This window comes from Podarcis filfolensis, assembly GCF_964270895.1.
Source record: "Podarcis filfolensis genome assembly, chromosome: 10".
Taxonomy (NCBI): Eukaryota; Metazoa; Chordata; class Lepidosauria; order Squamata; family Lacertidae; genus Podarcis; species Podarcis filfolensis.
Window position 1 is genome coordinate 29838607 of NC_139612.1, and position 19160 is coordinate 29857766.

Below are 19160 nucleotides of genomic sequence, written 5' to 3' on the forward strand. Positions count from 1 at the left end.
TTAAGGAGGCTCACAGTATGGCAGTGTGAGGAGCTCTAGAATAAAGCCTAGTGTGGAACAACACATTCATAAAACAACAGGGACAGTGAGGCTGTGGAAAGGCAGCAAAAATAATGGAATTATGAATGGAATGTACACAATATAATGGCAGAAGCGAAGAATGGGCAGGGGAAAAGGGTCAGGAGTAAGCTAAGAGAGGAGGTCAGGAGAGAGGAGGAGGATACAGCTGCAGTCCTAACTCCACTTACTGAATTCAGAAGGACTTACTTCTCAGTAGACATGGTGAGAATTGTGGCATTAGAAGTCAGAATTGTGTTTCAAAATGGTGTAAACTGCTTTTTTTAATAAAAAAACAAGAAACAAAACAGGTTATATGTCTAATAAATCAGTAACAAGTCAGTATTTCCTCCTGATTTGAAATAACTTGGTACCCAATTTAATGACACATATTTCTTTATTGCTCTTGTTTTTCAGGTCTCCAGCACCAGGGCATTTTCAGAGTATCTGGCTCCCAGGTGGAAGTCAATGATATTAAAAATTCATTTGAGAGAGGTAATTATATTTTCTGCCATGCATACATAATTGTATTTTGTTCCATTTCGGTAACGTGAGAGCCAGTGTTCTAAACCTTTTAACCACACAGAAATGCTTCCGTTCCTTGAAACTTAATCGTTATTGCCCACAGTGGTGTGTCCTGATAAGCAAATATGTCGGGCGGCGGCCCGTTTGACAGATTCTGCATCTCTGTCCTTGTGTGGGGCTGTTTCAGCAATACGGATACTGTAATACCTTAGGGTAACGTGCAGATTACGGCAGAAGGAGTGTAAGCAATTCATGGGTGCAACACATTCAGGTGGCAGCAGTTTAGCATACTGGTTCAGCAGATCCAAAGCCCAGCCATAGGCAAGCTATGGACTTTCTCTTAATGTCTTTCACACTCTGCTTAGGACTAGGGTTAAGTCCCACAAAGTGGATTTCCAAGACATGACTTTTACTAGAATAAAAAAATGATCCCATTCATAAATTCAGCATATACACTCGTCCCAGGACTTAGCCAGAACTTCTCCAGCTTTTCAGGAACAAGGAGCTTTCAACAATAGCGAGAGGGGCTTCAGGCGTTTTATCTCCCATACGTATGCATACTGAAATGATAATATCGATTGTGAAAGTCAACATGGAAATTTAAGTGTGTGACCCCGTCAGGATTTGAACCTTTGGGCTCCAGCAATTATCTTAGATCCTGATATAACAGTGAAAGTTACTAAAAGTATAATAACTTGTGCCCTCTTTGGGGATATGGCTGCGCACATTTTAATTTACAGCCAGACACTTACAGATGGTTTTTTCATTCAAATAGATCCATGGAGAAAAGTCAGTCCTTTAAATAAAATGGGGGGGGGGGGAGAATCAGTTCAGGTCTCCAAATCAGGAGTACACAAGAATCAAATCATGCTGAAACACTTATTTGTGGATTGTTTTTGCGCAACCATTTTTTAAAATTAATGAATTTGGCTAAGCCCTCCTTATTATTAAGGGTTATATGAAATTAAGTTGTCCCACTTGCACAAGGACTTCCAATTTTTCCGTGGAACTTAAACTGCCTCTCCTTCCTCTCTCCACTCCCCAAATCTTTCTTCAGACTCCCCAAATAGATTCAGGAAATATGCAGCAAGAAGGAGGGGGGGGCTTCCATCGTGCAAGTGGAAGTCCTTGTACAAACTGTACATTTTAAATTATTACTATGTCATGTGAGCAGCCAAAGACTTTAGTAATAATTGCTTCCAGTACCTTACATGTTAAGCGGCATGGGTAAATCTCTGTAAAATTGTCACCCACAAAACCTTACTTGTCTCGTAGCTTCCATGCCACTTCTTTCCTACTCAGTTCTTCTTTTGCACATTAATATTAATACCACTTTATTCTTTTCACTTCCAGCTACTCTCTCCTTTCATGCACGTATGCCTCTTTTTCACTGCTGAAGCTTCAGGTCATGCACTCATCTGCTCACTTAAGGCAGCTATCCCCCCCCCCAAGCCAAAGCAAGTGACCGCCTTCGCTTCTCATTCGAACAGTTCCCACTGAAACATTCCGTGTTAAAAGGATCATTAGGAAAGAGATCAGGGACGCGGGTGGCGCTGTGGGTTAAACCACAGAGCCTAGGACTTGCCAATCAGAAGGTCGGCGGTTCAAATCCCCGCAACAGTGAGCTCCTGTTGCTCGGTCCCTGCTCCTGCCAACCTAGCAGTTCGAAAGCACATCAGAGTGCAAGTAGATAAATAGGTACCACTCCAGCGGGAAGGTAAACAGCATTTCCGTGTGCTGCTCTGGTTCTCCAGAAGTGGCTTAGTCATGCTGGCCACATGACTCGGAAGCTGTACGCCGGCTCCCTCGGATAATAAAGCGAGATGAGCGCCGCAACCCCAGAGTCGGTCACGACTGGACCTAATGGTTAGGGGTGCCTTTACCTTAGGAAAGAGATCAGAAACAAAACTGCTCGTGTTGTAGCATTGTGACCACTCTTGGAGAAACTATGCGCAATTCCTGTTGCCTCGCCTCAAAAATATTGTAGAGCTCAAAAAGATACAGAAAAGGAGCAACAAAAAAGATCAAGGGAGTGGAGGAGCTCACATGTTTTTATTTATTTAATCAAACAAAACTTTAGATGTTTAATCTAATGAAACACATATGCCGCTTAACCATGAAATAAAACCACCATGTGGTTTGAAGATAATACAAAATATATGCTGGCTCTAAATTGTCAATAAAAAACAAAATTAAAATACGAAAAAACAGCGGTTTAAAAATATACATAATAGACTGAAATTACAGGTTAAAATACTTGTCAACTTTATTTATGTATCTGGGGCAGGCTTGCTGAAACAGAACAGTTTTTAGCCGGTGCCTGAAAGAATACACATAAGGCACCTAACTAAGTACCTATGAGGAAATATTAAATCAATATAAATTGTTGACTTTCTCAAATATCAACTGCAGTGAAGTGCTAAGCATCTTGCTTTGGTTTTTAAAGCTACCTAAACTGAAAACAGTTACCCAGCCAACAACCTTTCAACTACTAGCATCCCTCTTTTAAACACATTTTACGGTCTGAAATCTCGATCTTTTCCACTGGGGGATGGCATTTAGAATCCATTTTTCTCATCACAATACACAGCAGTCCACATGTTCTTGAAATCTCTTTAATTACTTTCTTCGGCGCTAAGAAAGATGTGCACCTTGAAGACATCTATATTTGCTTGGTATGTGACTTGACTGAACAAATGGTTGCAAAGACTTACTTGACGCATGCTGCAATCCTCAGACCATTTTTCTCAAGTGTATTAGATCTTTATTTCACTGGGACTAGTTTTGAGTAGGTGCATTAGTCCATAAATAGACCATATGGATTGAGTATTGCATGTCTGACCCAATAAACTTTTTTTCTCAGCTGATGACTCAAGGCGTGCCTAGCCTATGCAATTAAGAGGAAGGTTTATTTTACTCTCTTACATTCACTTTAATCGAAGATTGGACTTAACTAAACCAGTTATGATTTATTTAATACAGCTCAGGATCCTACTAGGTAGTAAAATGCTGTTCAGCTAGAATGCCTATATTAAGTATTTAACTTGATTTATTTTTGCAGGTGAAAATCCTTTGGCAGATGACCAAAGTAATCATGACATTAACTCAGTTGCTGGAGTACTGAAGCTCTATTTCCGAGGGCTGGAGAACCCTGTCTTTCCTAAGGAAAGATTTAATGATCTTATTTCTTGTGTCAGTAAGTTAAATTTGTTTTAACAGCTTGTAAAGTTACTTACTAATAAATGCACTAGCACCTCAGAAGTCCCGCCAACCAATTTCTGTAAGACAGTTTGCTATCCTCTGCAGTTAATATATGTGTATTCATACATATTTCTGAATCTGCTCTCAATGTACCGTTGACCTTCTCAATGTAGCAGGCACGCCGCCTTTCCAGAACACAGGAGATATAGTGAAATTCAGTGCTGCCCTGTTACAAATGTTTTGTCTGTGCAACTTTTTCCGCTTGCCCAATGGATCCTCTCCCCCTGCATGCATCCTGACTCCCCCGCAAGCCAATGGAGGGTAGGAACTGGACCAGATTATAAGGTGAATAAATCATCTTAACAGGCTTGTAAGTGACCATAGCCAAGGTGTTTGAGAATCCTATGTACCTGCAGAAAAAGGGAATGATGCTTCCTTTGAGTGACAAGATGTTCTGGTCAGAAGGGAAGCAGAGTTTATTCCCCCAGTTTAGACTTATTCCAGCTATGGGCAAAATACGCTAAAGAGTTTAATTGGCCATTTGCTATCAGCTGGAGCTTGATGAGATCAGCAATATTACAGTGGTACCTCGGGTTACATACGCTTCAGGTTACATATGCTTCAGGTTACAGACTCCGCTAACCCAGAAATAGTACCTTGGGTTAAGAGCTTTGCTTCAGGATGAGAACAGAAATCGTGCTCTGGCGGCAGCAGGAGGCCCCACTTGCTGAAGTGGTGCTTCAGGTTAAGAACAGTTTCAGGTTAAGAACGGACCTCAGGAACAAATTAAGCACATAACCAGAGGTACCACTATAGTAGGAAATGTTAGAAATGATGCCCTAGAAATGAGCCAGCGTGGTGTAGTGGTTAAGAGCGGTAGTCTCGTAATCTGGTGAACCGGGTTCGCTTCCCCGCTCCTCCACATGCAGCTGCTGGGTGACCTTGGGCCAGTCACACTTCTTTGAAGTCTCTCAGCCTCACTCACCTCACAGAGTATTTGTTGTGGGGGAGGAATGGAAAGGAGAATGTTAGCCGCTTTGAGACTCCTTCGGGTAGTGATAAAGCGGGATATCAAATCCAAACTCTTCCTCCTCTTCTTCTTCTTCTTCTTCTTCTTCTTCTTCTTCTTCTTCTTCATAGTGCTGTATACTGTACCGTCACATAGCCAATGATTTTACTTGTATCTTGTCTACTTGTCTGTTGCAGGAATAGAAAATCTCTATGAGAGAGCTCTTCACATACGAAAACTCCTCCTGACTTTGCCCAGATCAGTCCTCATAGTGCTAAGATATCTTTTTGCTTTCCTCAATCAGTAAGTACATTAACTTCTGATCAGAAGCACTCTATTGATCTTTAATTCTTCATTTTAACAGAGGAGAATATTTCAGTCGGCAGCGAAGCCATGATTTCCAAACAAACTGGAATAATTTTTACCCTGAACTGAGAGATCTCGCTGTAATAGGAATGACTTGAATGCAGCAGTTGTGCAAATGTAAAATGAACTGCCCAAAATATTTGCATAATTGAGAAGAAGAAGAAGAATTATTATTTGAAGCTTCAGTTGTAATAAACGCTTAAGTTATCCTCAACAGCTGCTTTAGGATGATATAGCAATATATGAATTCTCATTTCCATCACTATAGAAAGGAGATTGAAAACTGTTTGAAATAGTTTGAAATAGCCCTTGAGAGTGTCAGGCTATATTTACATGAACAAAATGTAGTTTTGGTTCAACTCCTGTGTCCTTGACAGCACCAGGTGCAAGGTTTTCAGGGCTAGAAAACCTGTTGCACCTGTTACATTTCTGCAAGTTTTATCTTCGAGCTGTAACTGTTCAGATACTGTTGAGTTGCAGCTCCCATCACCTCTCAGCATTGGGCATCCCACCTCATGCTCTCGCCTTTAGATCGTGTAGTGTAGGTGTAGTGTTACCCATGCATCTTCTCACCAATTATTCTCAGTCATTCAAGTAACCCATATATCTTCATGTCAGCCCGTCACAAAAAGATCTTTTAATTAAATTGCTCTTACGGCGTTTCAGTGCAAGATTAAGCAACCCGCTTGTGGTGGGTGGGTTGAGTAATACAGTGGTGCCCCGCAAGACGAATGCCTTGCAAGACGGAAAACCCGCTAGACGAAAGGGTTTTCCGTTTTGGAGGTGCTTCACAAAACGAATTTCCTATGGGCTTGCTTCGCAAGATGAAAATGTCTTGCGAGTTCCTGCGGGGTTTTTTTCCTCCCCCCCCCTTTTTCCCAAGCCGCTAAGCCGCTTATCAGCTGATCCGCTAAGCTGCTTAACAGCTGATCCGCTAAGCCGCTTATCAGCTGATCCGCTAAGCCCGCTAATAGCGCTAATCCGCTAAGCCGCTAATGGGCTTGCTTCGCAAGTCAAAAAAACCGCAAGACGAAGAGACTCGCGGAACGGATTCTTTTCGTCTTGCGAGGCACCACTGTATTGTCTATGCAGCTTAAGCATGCAGTTTTGTTTCAGAAGGTCACATAACGATCCCAGAACCCTCCTCTTCTTCTTTCCCCTTTTTTAAAACAGCCTTTCGCAGTACAGCGATGAAAATATGATGGATCCGTATAACCTGGCCATTTGCTTTGGCCCAACGTTGATGCCTGTTCCAGACATTCAAGAGCAAGTGTCGTGTCAGGCTCACGTGAACGAAATAATCAAAACTATCATCATTCACCACGAAACCATTTTTCCAGATTCTAAGGAGCTGGATGGCCCCGTTTATGAGAAATGTATGGCTGGTGATGAATACTGGTAAGCTCTTCATTCTTTTGCCCAGGTCGGATTGCTTCCGTTTTGTATGAATGACTTTTAGTTTGTGAAAAGTTTCACCCCTGTTTACCATTTTTTAAAAAAAAGCTATAGATGCCTGTAACTCTGGGCCAAACGATGTGTGATGTTAGTCACTTGTTTAACCAGGTCAGGGCCCACACCAGTCTTTTACTGAAATTTGCCCCCTGCCTGGCTCCAGATTCCTCCTTTTTTGCAGTAAACAGTACTTCCAGGGGCAACAAGCAGTCAGGAGGAAACAAGTGATAATGTGCTTTTCTTTCACTTTTTAAGAATTTTATCTGGATAGGATTTTTGTTGCTCAAATGGATATTGTGCTGCGTTGTATATTTATGGTATACTTAAGTAAAAAGGAAATCCAAGTACATAAATATACAACACAGTTATCAGATATTTTTTACGTGGGAACTACTTCAAGATCTATTGATAGTAAGCGGTCTTAAAAGTAGGCGGTTTTTGTGAACTGCGTGGAGGCTTTTGACAACCAGGCAGTATATGAATTTTATGAAATAAATAAATTAATTTTTTAAAACGGTTTAAATAAAAATAAACCGTATTTTTCAGCAGAAAACTGGCATTGGGGGTCCAGACCTAAAACATATTCTGACTTGACGACCCACAGCTGTTTTTTCTCTAAAATAAAACTTGTCAGGTTGAGCAAGTCTGCTTGTGGCCCACGTGTTTTCCAGTCTGTCAGCTACGTGAAATTATGCCTAATATCATTATAGTGGTTTTAAAAGCCAGTTGATTAAGGTCTGCTTGACAGGGAAATGGTTCAGCATAAATGGCCATGTTACATAAAAGCAGATGTTTGTGCCTTTAGTAAAAGCATGCCAGTTTGGTCAGGTTTTGTGCGTTCCAGGAAGTCATTTTGAAGCAAACTGCCTTGTTATCTCTTCCTTACTTTTAGCACCATTTCATTATTTTTTAAAAAAAATAGTGCTTATGCTGCTCTTATTCTGTCTTTAATTATTTTATTGCAAGCTGCATTGAGGACCAATTTGTGGGAAAGATGCCTACAAAGTGTCCTTTAGGACTGAACAGATTTAGCATGATTGTTATTTGCATTAAAAATAAATAAGATCTTTTGGCTGGTTTTATTGAACATCAGCTACTCCCAGTTAGCCTATCTAGTGATAGTTAAAATAAAATTTCTCCCATCTATCTTAAAACAATTAGTAAGTTTTTAGTGTACTTCGTTTTCAAGACGCAATCTCTGAAACAGCAAAACATCATCAATTCATTCTTTTCCTGAAAAATTCAGACAGCTAACCCTGTCGCTTAAAGACCTGTCACTTAAAACAAGGTGGTGGGCTTTAAAATGAGAATAGCTGAAAATACATCAAATAAGAGTAATACTTTGTGACCCATACCATTTCCATATTGGAGCTTTTTCTGGTGCAGCTGGCCTTACACGTTTTTAAAGTGTCATCAGTTCATCCCTTGTGGGTTTGAACATGAAATTGATGCCACAGAGCAAAATTGATTCTTTTTCCATTGTGATTTTCTGTCACTGAAGAGTGTTGAGATCAGGACACCAGGCGCCAGTACTCAGGGTCAAACTAGATGTTACACACAGATGCTTGTAACATTATCTTGACAGTCTTTTCTTAAAAAAAAAATCTATAGTATATTGAGGAAGGAGAGTTTAGAAACAGCTGTTTTGGAGTAGGGAAATGACCATCAGGGAATGGATTAAAGATCACTTTGCTTCCTCCTTTCCCTACAACCTCTTTTCTGCTCCCAGTTGCCTTCTTTGGAGACTGCTTTTGGATTTTAAACCCAGACTAATATCACACAGGTTTGCCTGTAACTAGAAGGACTTCTAGTTTGTCTCTTTAGGCAGCATTCCATTAAGGCAACCTTTTGACCCCCCCCCCTTCATATGGGTAAAACACTGTCCAGGTTACATAAAACGATCCAATTTAAAAAGAAGATGTTGAGAGAGAGAGAGAAAAATAATACTAAGGAGATTATCTGACATCTAGATTAAAAAAGAAAAGAGGTAATAAAAGTGTTTTAAGATTCTAGGAGTGCTTTGCCTTAACTGAATATGTTAAGTAGTGTTTGCAGGAGCACGATGCTAATAATACGGCAGCTTAATTGATTTTTTAGTGACAAATGTGTCCATTCATAAGGTATTAATTCATATGGTACTGTCTCAACAGTGATAGTCCTTATAGTGAACATGGTACCTTAGAAGAAGTGGACCTAGATGCTGGTACAGGACCACACACCAGTGAAGATGGTAGGCCCCTTGTGTTGTTTGCCTTTCCCCCCTCCCCCTTCCATGTATATGTAATTGATGAAGGAAATGCTGTTTTCCTCATCACCTCTCCTTTTAAATGAAGAATCTCTGGCACAGTGTCTCCTTTCTTTTTTTGTGTATTTCTTGTTTTTGTTGTTAACACTGATCTGCCTGTCATTGGCCAGCTGTTTCCTTGCTTCTTTCCTGCGAAACACAGTTAGAAGGAAGGTCAAGTGAAAGAATTCTGCATTTCAGCACAAATTTCTGGCTCAGTGTCACGTTCTAAGTGCCATTTTAAACTCTTTTGTGCACAGTGCTGTGGTTTGCGTTGCTGCTTTTAAGTAAATGCGGAGCGGGGGGGGGGAGTCAGCAAGGTCTCTAGAGGCCCGTTTCCTCCGGCATTAGCGCACCTGGCTCCAGGTGTGCATGAGCACTCAGGCCTTGGCTTGCTCCATCATGTCATGGACCCAGACCTTCGCACTCATCTTCCTGCCCCTCCACTATTTACAGAAAGACCATTAAAAAAGGTAAAGGTAAAGGACCCCTGACAGTTAAGTCCAGTCGCAGACAACTCTGGGGTTGCGGTGCTCATCTCGCTTTACTGGCCGAGGGAGCCGATGTTTGTCCGCAGTTTTTCCGGGTCATGTGGCCAGCATGACTCACTTCTGGCGAACTAGAGCAGCGCACGGAAACGCTGCTTACCTTCCCATCACAGTGATACCTATTTATCTACTTGCACTGGCGTGCTTTCAAACTGCTAGGTTGGCAGGAGCCGGGACCAAGCAGTGGGAGCTCACCCCATCGCAGGAATTTGAACCGCCGACCTTCTGATCGGCAAGCCCAGTGGTTTAGACCACAGCACCACCCACATCCCAGCAGAAAGACCATTAATCTTAGTTAACTCACAGGCCATACAGAGAACTTGACTTGAAGTCTTCCCTCTGGTCAGGGTTATTTTCACCTCAGTTTCCTTACTGGCTTTACTGTGGGGTTTACCCAAAGTCGTCTTTCTGGTCAGGGACTCACCTCTTTTTGAGCCATCAATTGAAAGCCTGTCTTCAGATTCTTGGGGGGTCGGTTGCTGTTGAAAATCCCCCTTCGGAGCTAGTATTAGTTCTGGGAAGGAAGGTGCCATTTGTGCATTTTGCTTTGGCTTAATAGCAGGTGGGAGGGGGGTTAGCTGGACCCCTCAAACCCCCCCCCTAAGAATCTGTTGTGGGCACCACTCACACATCATAAGATTTAGCTTATTCTATCGGCTGCAAAAGAGTGCTTTTTTCAAGCCTCATTTCAGCAGGGGGAAGGGTTGGGAGAGGGGACCCAGTGGGTACCAGGGAAGTCCTCTGCAAGCACATGTGTCTCCATACTGGCAGCCTCCAAACTAGATATAAATATAAATTTCATCAGCAATATCTGAGGCATTGTAGAATTTATTTTGCTCTAATTCGCATCGAATAGAATAGTTTACAGTATCCGTTTGCAGAGGAAATCTGAGAGAATTTCCTGAGGAAGCCCGAAACAGATGGATCATGGCTGATGTAGAATTCACACAAAAGAAATGCAATGTTTTTGTTGGAATACCATGCTATCTCCTCTGTATTTATAGATAGGTGAAGGAAATAAAAAACGGGTCAAGGAAGTAGTTCTGTCATTGTAATTTCAAAGGAGCTGCAAAAGTGGAACTATTTTGTTCCTTGGTATAACTGTATTCACACTGACTGAAGCTCACAAGACCCATTTTATCAAATCTCTGTAAAAGGTTTTTGTAACTTGTGTTGGTGTTTTTTGTAAACACAGCTTACTCTATGGTCTTAGCCCCTTCATGCTTTAATTAGAGTTAAGGGTATTGGCTACATGAGGCTGATTCATCATAGAATCATTATCCCACAACTTGATGACAGTATTATCTGGATCTGAAGTTGGTTTCTAAAACGGCTTCTTCCAGGGAATCAAAACTCTGAAGGCAGCCCATAAAAGTCTCATGCAGGATTGTTGGCGTCATTGTAAACAGCTGATAGAAAATTGCACTCATTCATTCTGCGACTGACCATTCCAAAAACCTTAAGTTTCTTACAGATCCCAAGTCTTCTCTTTGTCCCTGTCACTTGAAATATTGTAAGGGCAAGAAAAAGAGCTCCACAAATTCTATGGGGGCTTATTTTCTTGATCAACAGTATGTCATTTCTGGATAAAAGTCTTTCTCTCTTCACCTTTGCTTTCATCCATTATGTGTTCCTTATGAGCAATTCTTCCTCCTGAGTACTGTCTCTCTCCCCCCCACCCCCGTCTAATACATTGTGCTTCATCTTTCCTCCGCAGAATGTGAACCAATAGAAGCTATTGCCAAGTTTGACTACGTTGGAAGATCTGCACGAGAGCTGTCTTTTAAAAAAGGGGCCTCCCTGCTCTTATATCATCGAGCTTCTGATGACTGGTGGGAAGGAAGACACAATGGAATTGATGGCCTTGTACCTCACCAATACATAGTGGTTCAAGATATGTAAGTAACAGCTAAGTGGTGCAAAGTATCCTAGAAGTTGTCATGTGCCAAATCAGATCAGTCTAGTCAAGTACTGATGGTTGATTCGTAGACATTATGCAGGCCCTATAAACCAAAGCAGAGCCCCTGGAGTGGGGTTCCAGATAGGGGGAAGGAGTGCATGTGGAAACTGGGACCCTAGGACAATTTCATGCTGCCAAGAGCCAATCAATGTCCTTTATCTCTTCATTCTCTCCCTCTCTCCTCTGGTAGCATATAGGGATATACTTTACTGTAATTTCTTATTGTGAACCGTCCTGACAGTGCTTTTTTGTTGTTGCTGGTACTCATAACTTAAAGTGCTGTAGCTGGCTGCATAAAATGGCCTCCATAGGCAGCAAAAAAAGAGGAATGACTGTTCCTCTTACTGGTGAATATCATCACACACAAAAAGCACTAAATATCGCGAAGTATATCTATATGAAGAGCAGCATAGAAATAACTTAAATAAGCAGAAACACTGCTTACAGCAGCTGTAATAATGGAAGAGGGCTGCCAAATCCTGTATGGTGAGAATTCTTAGTCTTAAACTGAAACCATCCTCACTTCTCAAGATCAAATTCTATGTCATTTGCAGCCCACAGATTTTTTAAAATGTGTATATGATTGCACTTTTCCTGTTTCTCTGCCTTTCTCAGAATTCTGTTTGAATAAAAATACAGCTCCCTCTTTGAAAAATCGTGCTTTCCATCTCCTAAAAGTATCAACACTGTTGTTAGGCTAATTGTAAGATACATTGCTTGCTTCCTTATTATGATACCTTCTCAGTTGCCATTTGGAAGGCAAAATGTCACTTAGGAGCATCTACAAAGCTGAAGCTAGAAGGCAAATTATAAAGAGAAGCTCAGCTGGGGATATTCTTCTGGCCCCGCAGAGCTTCCTAATTTTTCAATTGCATTCCTGCTATTGGCCGACGTTTGATTATATATCTACCTAATGCCTTTGAATATAATGTTTATAGTGGTTGTTAACGAGAATGAGATGACTGAAAATGGAGAGGGGGAAGATCATGAACCACTCTTACTCTTTCCACCGAGTAATATTGGTTTGTCAAGAATTGTCACCTGTCTTTTCTGCTCAGGGATGATACATTTTCAGACACACTGAGCCAGAAAGCAGATAGTGAAGCCAGCAGTGGACCAGTAACAGAGGACAAGTCCTCATCTAAGGATATGAACTCACCCACAGATCGTCAACCCGAAATATATTCCGGAAGGTAAATTGAACTGAGCACTCAGCATTAACTAAATACGTGGCGTTTATATTGCATTTGAGAACGTTAAAAGCACACCAGGTGTATTGTTTTGGCAATCCGTGAAACAACGGTGTCAGTTTTTCATTCATGGGGGTTTGAGGCATAAAATATAGCGTCTTGACAAAGATCATCTAGACCACAGGTTCCCAGACTTATTTGGCCTACCGCCCCCTTTTCAGGAAAAAAAAATTACTCGGCGCCCCCCTGCCGGCTCAGTCCAATCTGCCCCAGGGGCGGTGCCACAGCCTGCCTGCCATTGGCCAAATAGGTAGGCAAGCTGTGATCCACTTCCTGGGACTGGGTGCAGCTGAAAAGGGTTCACCCAACCCCGAGAAAGCCCCCCACCTCCAGCATGACCGCCAGATCCAGGAGGAGGCATTACTGCCATCTCACAACAGTGCCTGACCTAGTGGCCAGTGTCATAACACAACAGATGAAACCTATACAAATGGTTTTTCAAAATTTTGTTAGCTTCTTTCTTTATGCTTCCACCGCCCCTTTATTTTTATTCAATGCCACGCCCCCCCCAGTTGCAACTGAGGCTACTACCCCCTGGATTAATCCAGCACCCTCCAGGGGGCCGTATCACCCACTTTGGGAAACACTGATCTAGACCTTCATAGGTGAGATAATATTTGAACTGGTGGACTTGCTTCACAGCTCGCACTCATCACACCAGCACATTTTGTTGGGCAACATGTATTGACAGGTATGATTCATATGTTCTTCGTTTCATTTTCTGTGTCTTCACTTTGCCTCTCTGTGCAGGCAGCAGCGCAAGAGATCTGAACTCTCGCTTCCCGGCAGACGCCCTGGCAGAACCAGCGACGGACACTGCCCAGTTCATCAACCGCACAGCCTTGCCAATTCATCGCTGGAGTTGGGTTCCCCCAGTATGACAAGCCACAGCGCTTCTCGTGCTGCCCTTCAAAACCGCAGCCTCAATACAGATAGCCCAGAAAGGAGACGAAGGCCTGGTCATGGCAGCCTTACCAATATTAGTAGGCATGAATCCCTGAAGAAAATTGACAGCCCACCCATTAGAAGATCAACATCATCTGGCCAATACCCAGTTTTCAATGATCACAAACCACTTGACCCAGAGGCAATTGCTCAGGTGTGTCTTGAGAGTTAACATAGGAGTTGTTGCTTTCTCTACTACAGGGAATGCTAGTGTGAACGTTTGAGATAAATAAGCTTATAACCTCAATCTGGTGTCCTGGTGGCTGTGCTATTAGTGTTTATTTCTAGTTCCTTGATTGTGTTTTGTTCATATCAGCTTGGTAATGTGTGCAGGTGCACAAAAAGGGATGCCTTGCCTCTGAGTTAATTCTGTGCTTTACATGATGGCTGGATATATTTAATGATAAAGGTGAGCAAGATAGAAGTTAGCAATGAGACTCTTACTAATTCTCTTATTTTAGCCATACTTGATTACTTCAGTGCCTTTTTTGTTGGAATTCCTCAATTTCATCTTAAACTACAGATATCTGTTCTTCACTCTGCATTTCATCTAATCTTCCTTGCCCATAATATGATCTTTGCACTACCTTTCCTTTTGTTGTCATACTAATGTTAAATTAATGCTGTTTGCACCTTATATTTGGAACTCGGGAGATACTCACGTGGTCCAGTCTCTTCCACTCCTTAAAAATCAACTACAAAACATACATGTTTTCACATCCCTTTTTGAACCTTGGGGATTCTATTCAGCTAAGTCCTATTTGGAATAGACCCAATGAACCTAAGTTTTTCATGTTTATTATCTTCAGTGGGTGTACTCATGAATAGGCCCAGCATTGAATTCCAACCGGTTTGCCTTCATGGCGAAGAGCATTTATATAATATCAGTATTTCTTAAACTATTTTTTAAAGTTTGAAAAATAGCAAGTCTGCACAGCAAATCCCAAATGACACATATTTCTTGCAGCGTGTCCACTTCTCTGTTGCCCAGGAGAAGCACTGTAGCACTCGTTCATCTAGCCCCAAGTATAGTGCTAAGGATAAAAACATGAGTATTTTTTATTATTATCTGAAAAATAGGTATTGTGCTTCAGATAAGCAGGAAACACCTGGTATTGTTCTTGCTTGCACCTTGCTGTGACTGAATAGTTCTACACATGGTGTTCTTGGTATTTTCTAAACATGTAGTTATCTATTGAGGCATTCCTGCGCCTCAGTACTACTGGTGCTTGGTTAATATGTTTACTCTCGCACAACAGAGAAAGAGATTTGGTTTCCACCATGATGTAGGGAGGAGGCTCAATGCAATGGCCTGTGCCATCTTTGGTGTTTGGTATTTCATTAACCTTTAGCAAACTTGCTTCTTCCTTTGGAACAGGATATTGAAGAAACAATGAACACAGCTCTGAATGAACTCCGGGAACTGGAACGTCAAAGCTCTGCAAAACATGCCCCAGATGTAGTGCTGGATACCTTGGAACAAATGAAAAATTCCCCCTCCAGCACCGCCTCCACGGAATCCCTGAGCCCTCTTCACAGTGTCCTCTTGAGAAGCACGGAGCCTCAGATTCGGCGTAGCACCAGCTCTTCCAGTGATACTATGAGTACCTTCAAGCCCATGGTGGCACCCAGGATGGGGGTGCAACTGAAACCGCCTGCCCTTAGGCCAAAGCCCATCATTCTTCCAAAAACAAACCCAACCGTGGGCCCTTCCTCTCCTTCCCAAGGTCCAGCAGACAAGTCTTGCACAATGTGAAAACCAAGCAGTTTGTGTGGCAAGCGTGGAGTGAACTACCAAAAGGATGGAGCGCTGATCAATGTCTTGTGTTCCATCACACCATTCGTTTCTAATTTATAACGGGAGAGGTTTCGTTTTTTAAAAAATGTTGTTTTTTTAGTGTAATGTCTCCAAGCTACCTACGTTAACATGGGTCCAATTTTTAAACTGGACAGTTAATTGTGTGTCGTTTTAAAACAACAGGAATACGTGCTTTTACTTGAAAACTCCACGCTGCACCTTTTCTAATAAAAGCATCACAGGTCACAGCCAGCATCCCGTGAGGTTCAATAAGTTACACTTACTCTAGTTTTTAGACTTATGAGTGGCCATTTGAAAGGGATTAGTTAATGGATTTGTTTACTTCTATATTGTAATTGGCTCCAGTATAGATCAGATTTTTTATATGGGCTAAAAGTTTGTATCTTGAGAATTGCTAAGAAGTGAATCAGGAAAGACATTTCCTTCAAAATACTTTGTATGTGTGTTGGTAGGGTTAGTACTGCATATGGAGAATGTATTTGCATCTCACACCGACGTAGATGGCAGCTCTCTAAATCAAAGTTAAAGCCTGTTGTCAGAAATGCTATATAGAATAGTTTCTAATGGTTGCACTCAGGCTTGCTGCACTGCAATAAAGGTAGATTTTTAGCCACCAGTTCTTTCAGATAACTGTTCACACAAACAAATCACTACAAAAAATATGTTTACATTCCTATGAGCCGATGGTTTAGATGTCTCTGCAGATAGTCTTAGCTAATCAATTATTTGTAACAAAACATTCCTAGAAAACCTACACTTTAAAGCTGCTGTATCCTTATGATTATGAAACACATTGGTCTGCATGTCACAGTAAGACATGGCTTTGTGTGAACAAGCAGTGTGCTAGCTCCTAGAAGAAACAAACCACAAGGCTTGACTCGAGCAACAAACAAACCATGAGCGGTAAGCCAGGAACAAGTGGTAGCTAGTTCTTGCAATTTGTTTGTAGCTTGCCACTAGCTGTTTGTTTGCAAGAAACAAACCGGTGCGGGTTAATAAGTAAGACAAAGCCAAGTTTTGTGGTTTGTTACTCCTGGCTCCGAGAAGAGTAGGACAGATTGAACAGCATGCACTGGTATAAGGCTCGTTCAGAGTAAGTCATGGTTTTATTGCTCCTTGTGGCATGCAAAAGGGGCTACTGTGTACAAACGAGTGTTCTGTTTCTCGAGTGTATTTATTCAGGTGAATTTTGATTTCTAAACTGGAATAACTCCTTTTGAGGCGAGAGGTTGTTCACAGGGCAAAAATCTCATTTTCTACTCTAGAATCTGAACAAAATGTATCAGAACCACCCCCCCAATTAACATATCATTACTTTTTTCAAGTGTGTTTATGTGTGAGTGAAGCTATCAACCTGCATAGTGCTTCATCTTTGTTGTTATTGTTACATATGAACTAACAAGTGTTTTGCACAAACTTAACAGTAAGCTATATCATTTCCATGAATGTTTTTACAAGGTCACCACCTCACTCCACAGGAGAATTTATCGTATGTTACTAATCAGGCAAACACTTAACTAAAAACTATAAGTACTAGACTGGAGTTGGGGGAAGGAATTGATTCAGCTGATACTTGTCTACATATGAAAAGCTTGATCAAAATAAGGGGTTTCTTTTGGCATAGAACTTGCCACATTAGGAACTTGTCATTCTTCAAAATGAATGTTTTCATTTGGGTCCTTCGCACTATGCGGAATCAAACAGGAGCAGACTAGTTGTTAGGCAGAAAGAATTGCCTAAGGACATCGTAGCTACCATTGTTGTTTGGGACTGAGTTACTCCCATTGCAGTTTGTTTACTAATTATATTTAGCTGAATGGGATTGCCAAATCACACGTAGCATGGACGTGGCAAAGACCTAAGTAGCTTTGCAAAGAAGTTGCCCACATGAACATCTGTGAGCCAGCCCTGCTCACACATCTCTGTTAGTTATTTGTGCCCCAAAATGGGGGAGAGACAAACATTTTCATCTCAGTTGATGAAGCTGGGGGCTATTTACAAACCTAAATTGGAAACCAGATCTGGGTGGAATTCATAAATCTGAAAAACAAGATGACAAAGAATTCACTTGGCACTACAGTATATATAATGATTTTGTTTGCCACAGTAGACCATAGGAAATGTTACATTCACCAAAGCTGCCACTATCTAGAAAGGAACTCGATCCCATATCCCTAGACTGCACCCTGGAAGCTTAACTAAGATCCTGGACTCTGCAGTGAGCTTTTAGCTAATGCTAATCATAGTGAAGTGTTGCCGTGGCCCCTGCAAGGAATTATTTTTGTAACGAGCCCAAATCTAGGACCTATGGGACAAACGGAAGCGTTGCCGTTCCTTTAAGTGCATTATAGCCTAGTGACTTTGTATTATTATTAATAGGTTGTGTGGCAAAACTTAAGGTGGGTGCCTGTATCATGAAATTGCATAGGGAAACTCTGTATGTCTGAATAACTGTACCGGCCTCCATACTGCTTATATTAGAGATTGTTTAGTGGAGAAGGGAAAAAAAATTAGAAACAGTGCATCCAGTGATTGCTTCTGCTTAGAACATTCACACGAGTTAAATGTGTGTAGTTTGATGGTTTGTTATAGCTACTTGAAGTATAGTGAATGGATATTTAACAGGAAAGACTGATACAGCTACAGGCTGTATAGTAAAAGGGTAACCGCCTGTGTACCTAATCGAATCAGTATTGTCCTTGACTGTCAGTTTGATAGATTGCAGTGCTGGTAGCTTCCTGCTTGTTGACTGTTACCTAATTGTGTCAATGTACATCTGTAGTATGTACATGTGAAAGTGCCTTTACATTTTTAGAGGAGCTTTAACTTTGCTCTTGTATTGTTGCAGTTCCATTTCATGTTCTGCTGCATTCCCATTGCATTCCTTCCATTCTCAGACAACAGGAGAGTTACAATTGCACAGTTTTAAAAGAAAACGTACTGTTAAGCTGTTGTGACAATGCACTTTTATGTATAGTACTGTACATTTTGGCATGTACCATTACAGGCTTCAATATACATTCAGATTTGTTTCTCATAGTGTAACTTTATATAATAAATAAGGGTAGTTTTGTCTGTGTTTGTTTTGTTTTAATGATGTCTAATTATCAACATATTTCTACGTGTGCGTATCCTTGCATATGCCTTTTCTAGGCTCAGTGTTAATGAGGCCCAATTCCCTAAGTTCCAAGACACCTTTACAGGGTCATATTTACCTTTAGTGGAGGCAGCCTGGGAGTCTTATGGTGCTCGGAAATATCTCATTTATTTACAAGTGTACAAGCTGAGCAGGTAAGCAAGCAGTCATTCATGAAGGTAGTGCTGTTCCCAAAGCCAACAGCAAACCCAGACAGCCACAAAGTACAAAGACCACTTCTACCAGCCATTTTAAAAAAGGCTCAGAACTCGTTTTTTTCCTTGTCCAGATTCAAAGCAAACAAACTCTCCTCTTTCAGTTCCAGCTCATGAAAGCAACTATCACATTCAAGGGTGCATAGTGGAAATGGTAGACAAAGAACACAGATGACTCCATATACATTTATCTAAGTGAGGAGTCTCTTGCACTGCCCAGGTATTTTTTAGAAAGCAAAAAATACTGTGGTTTCCAAATGGTGTGATTTGTGAGTTAGGGCTTGTCATGCTAAATATCATGTGAAGTAACACCAAAGTGATGTCTGACATTTTGATTCAAAATGACACCTGGCATCCTAACAGTGATCAAATTTGCTCCACCTCAGGAACCCC

General features: G+C 41.4%; 1 protein-coding gene and 1 long non-coding RNA gene across 3 annotated transcripts in view; one reads left to right on the forward strand and one right to left on the reverse strand.

The window, feature by feature from the left end:
• Window positions 1-18495, forward strand: part of SRGAP1 (SLIT-ROBO Rho GTPase activating protein 1) — a 108707-nt gene extending 90212 nt beyond the window's left edge. Inside the window, exons 14-22 of the mRNA XM_083574419.1 lie at window positions 475-552; window positions 3644-3778; window positions 4990-5095; window positions 6332-6556; window positions 8761-8840; window positions 11160-11340; window positions 12461-12595; window positions 13403-13751; window positions 14976-18495. Coding sequence (XP_083430545.1) covers window positions 475-552; window positions 3644-3778; window positions 4990-5095; window positions 6332-6556; window positions 8761-8840; window positions 11160-11340; window positions 12461-12595; window positions 13403-13751; window positions 14976-15353 — 1667 coding nt within the window. The 3' untranslated portion in view covers window positions 15354-18495. The remainder of the gene's footprint in view (window positions 1-474; window positions 553-3643; window positions 3779-4989; window positions 5096-6331; window positions 6557-8760; window positions 8841-11159; window positions 11341-12460; window positions 12596-13402; window positions 13752-14975) is intronic.
• Window positions 1-19160, reverse strand: part of LOC310744009 — a 43770-nt gene that overhangs the window by 18169 nt on the left and 6441 nt on the right. The window contains exon 1 of one of the 2 annotated variants that reach the window (XR_014539335.1): window positions 19116-19160. The exons of the other annotated variant lie outside the window; for it this stretch is intronic. This is a non-coding gene — a long non-coding RNA (uncharacterized lncRNA). The remainder of the gene's footprint in view (window positions 1-19115) is intronic. 2 annotated transcript variants of the gene reach the window in all.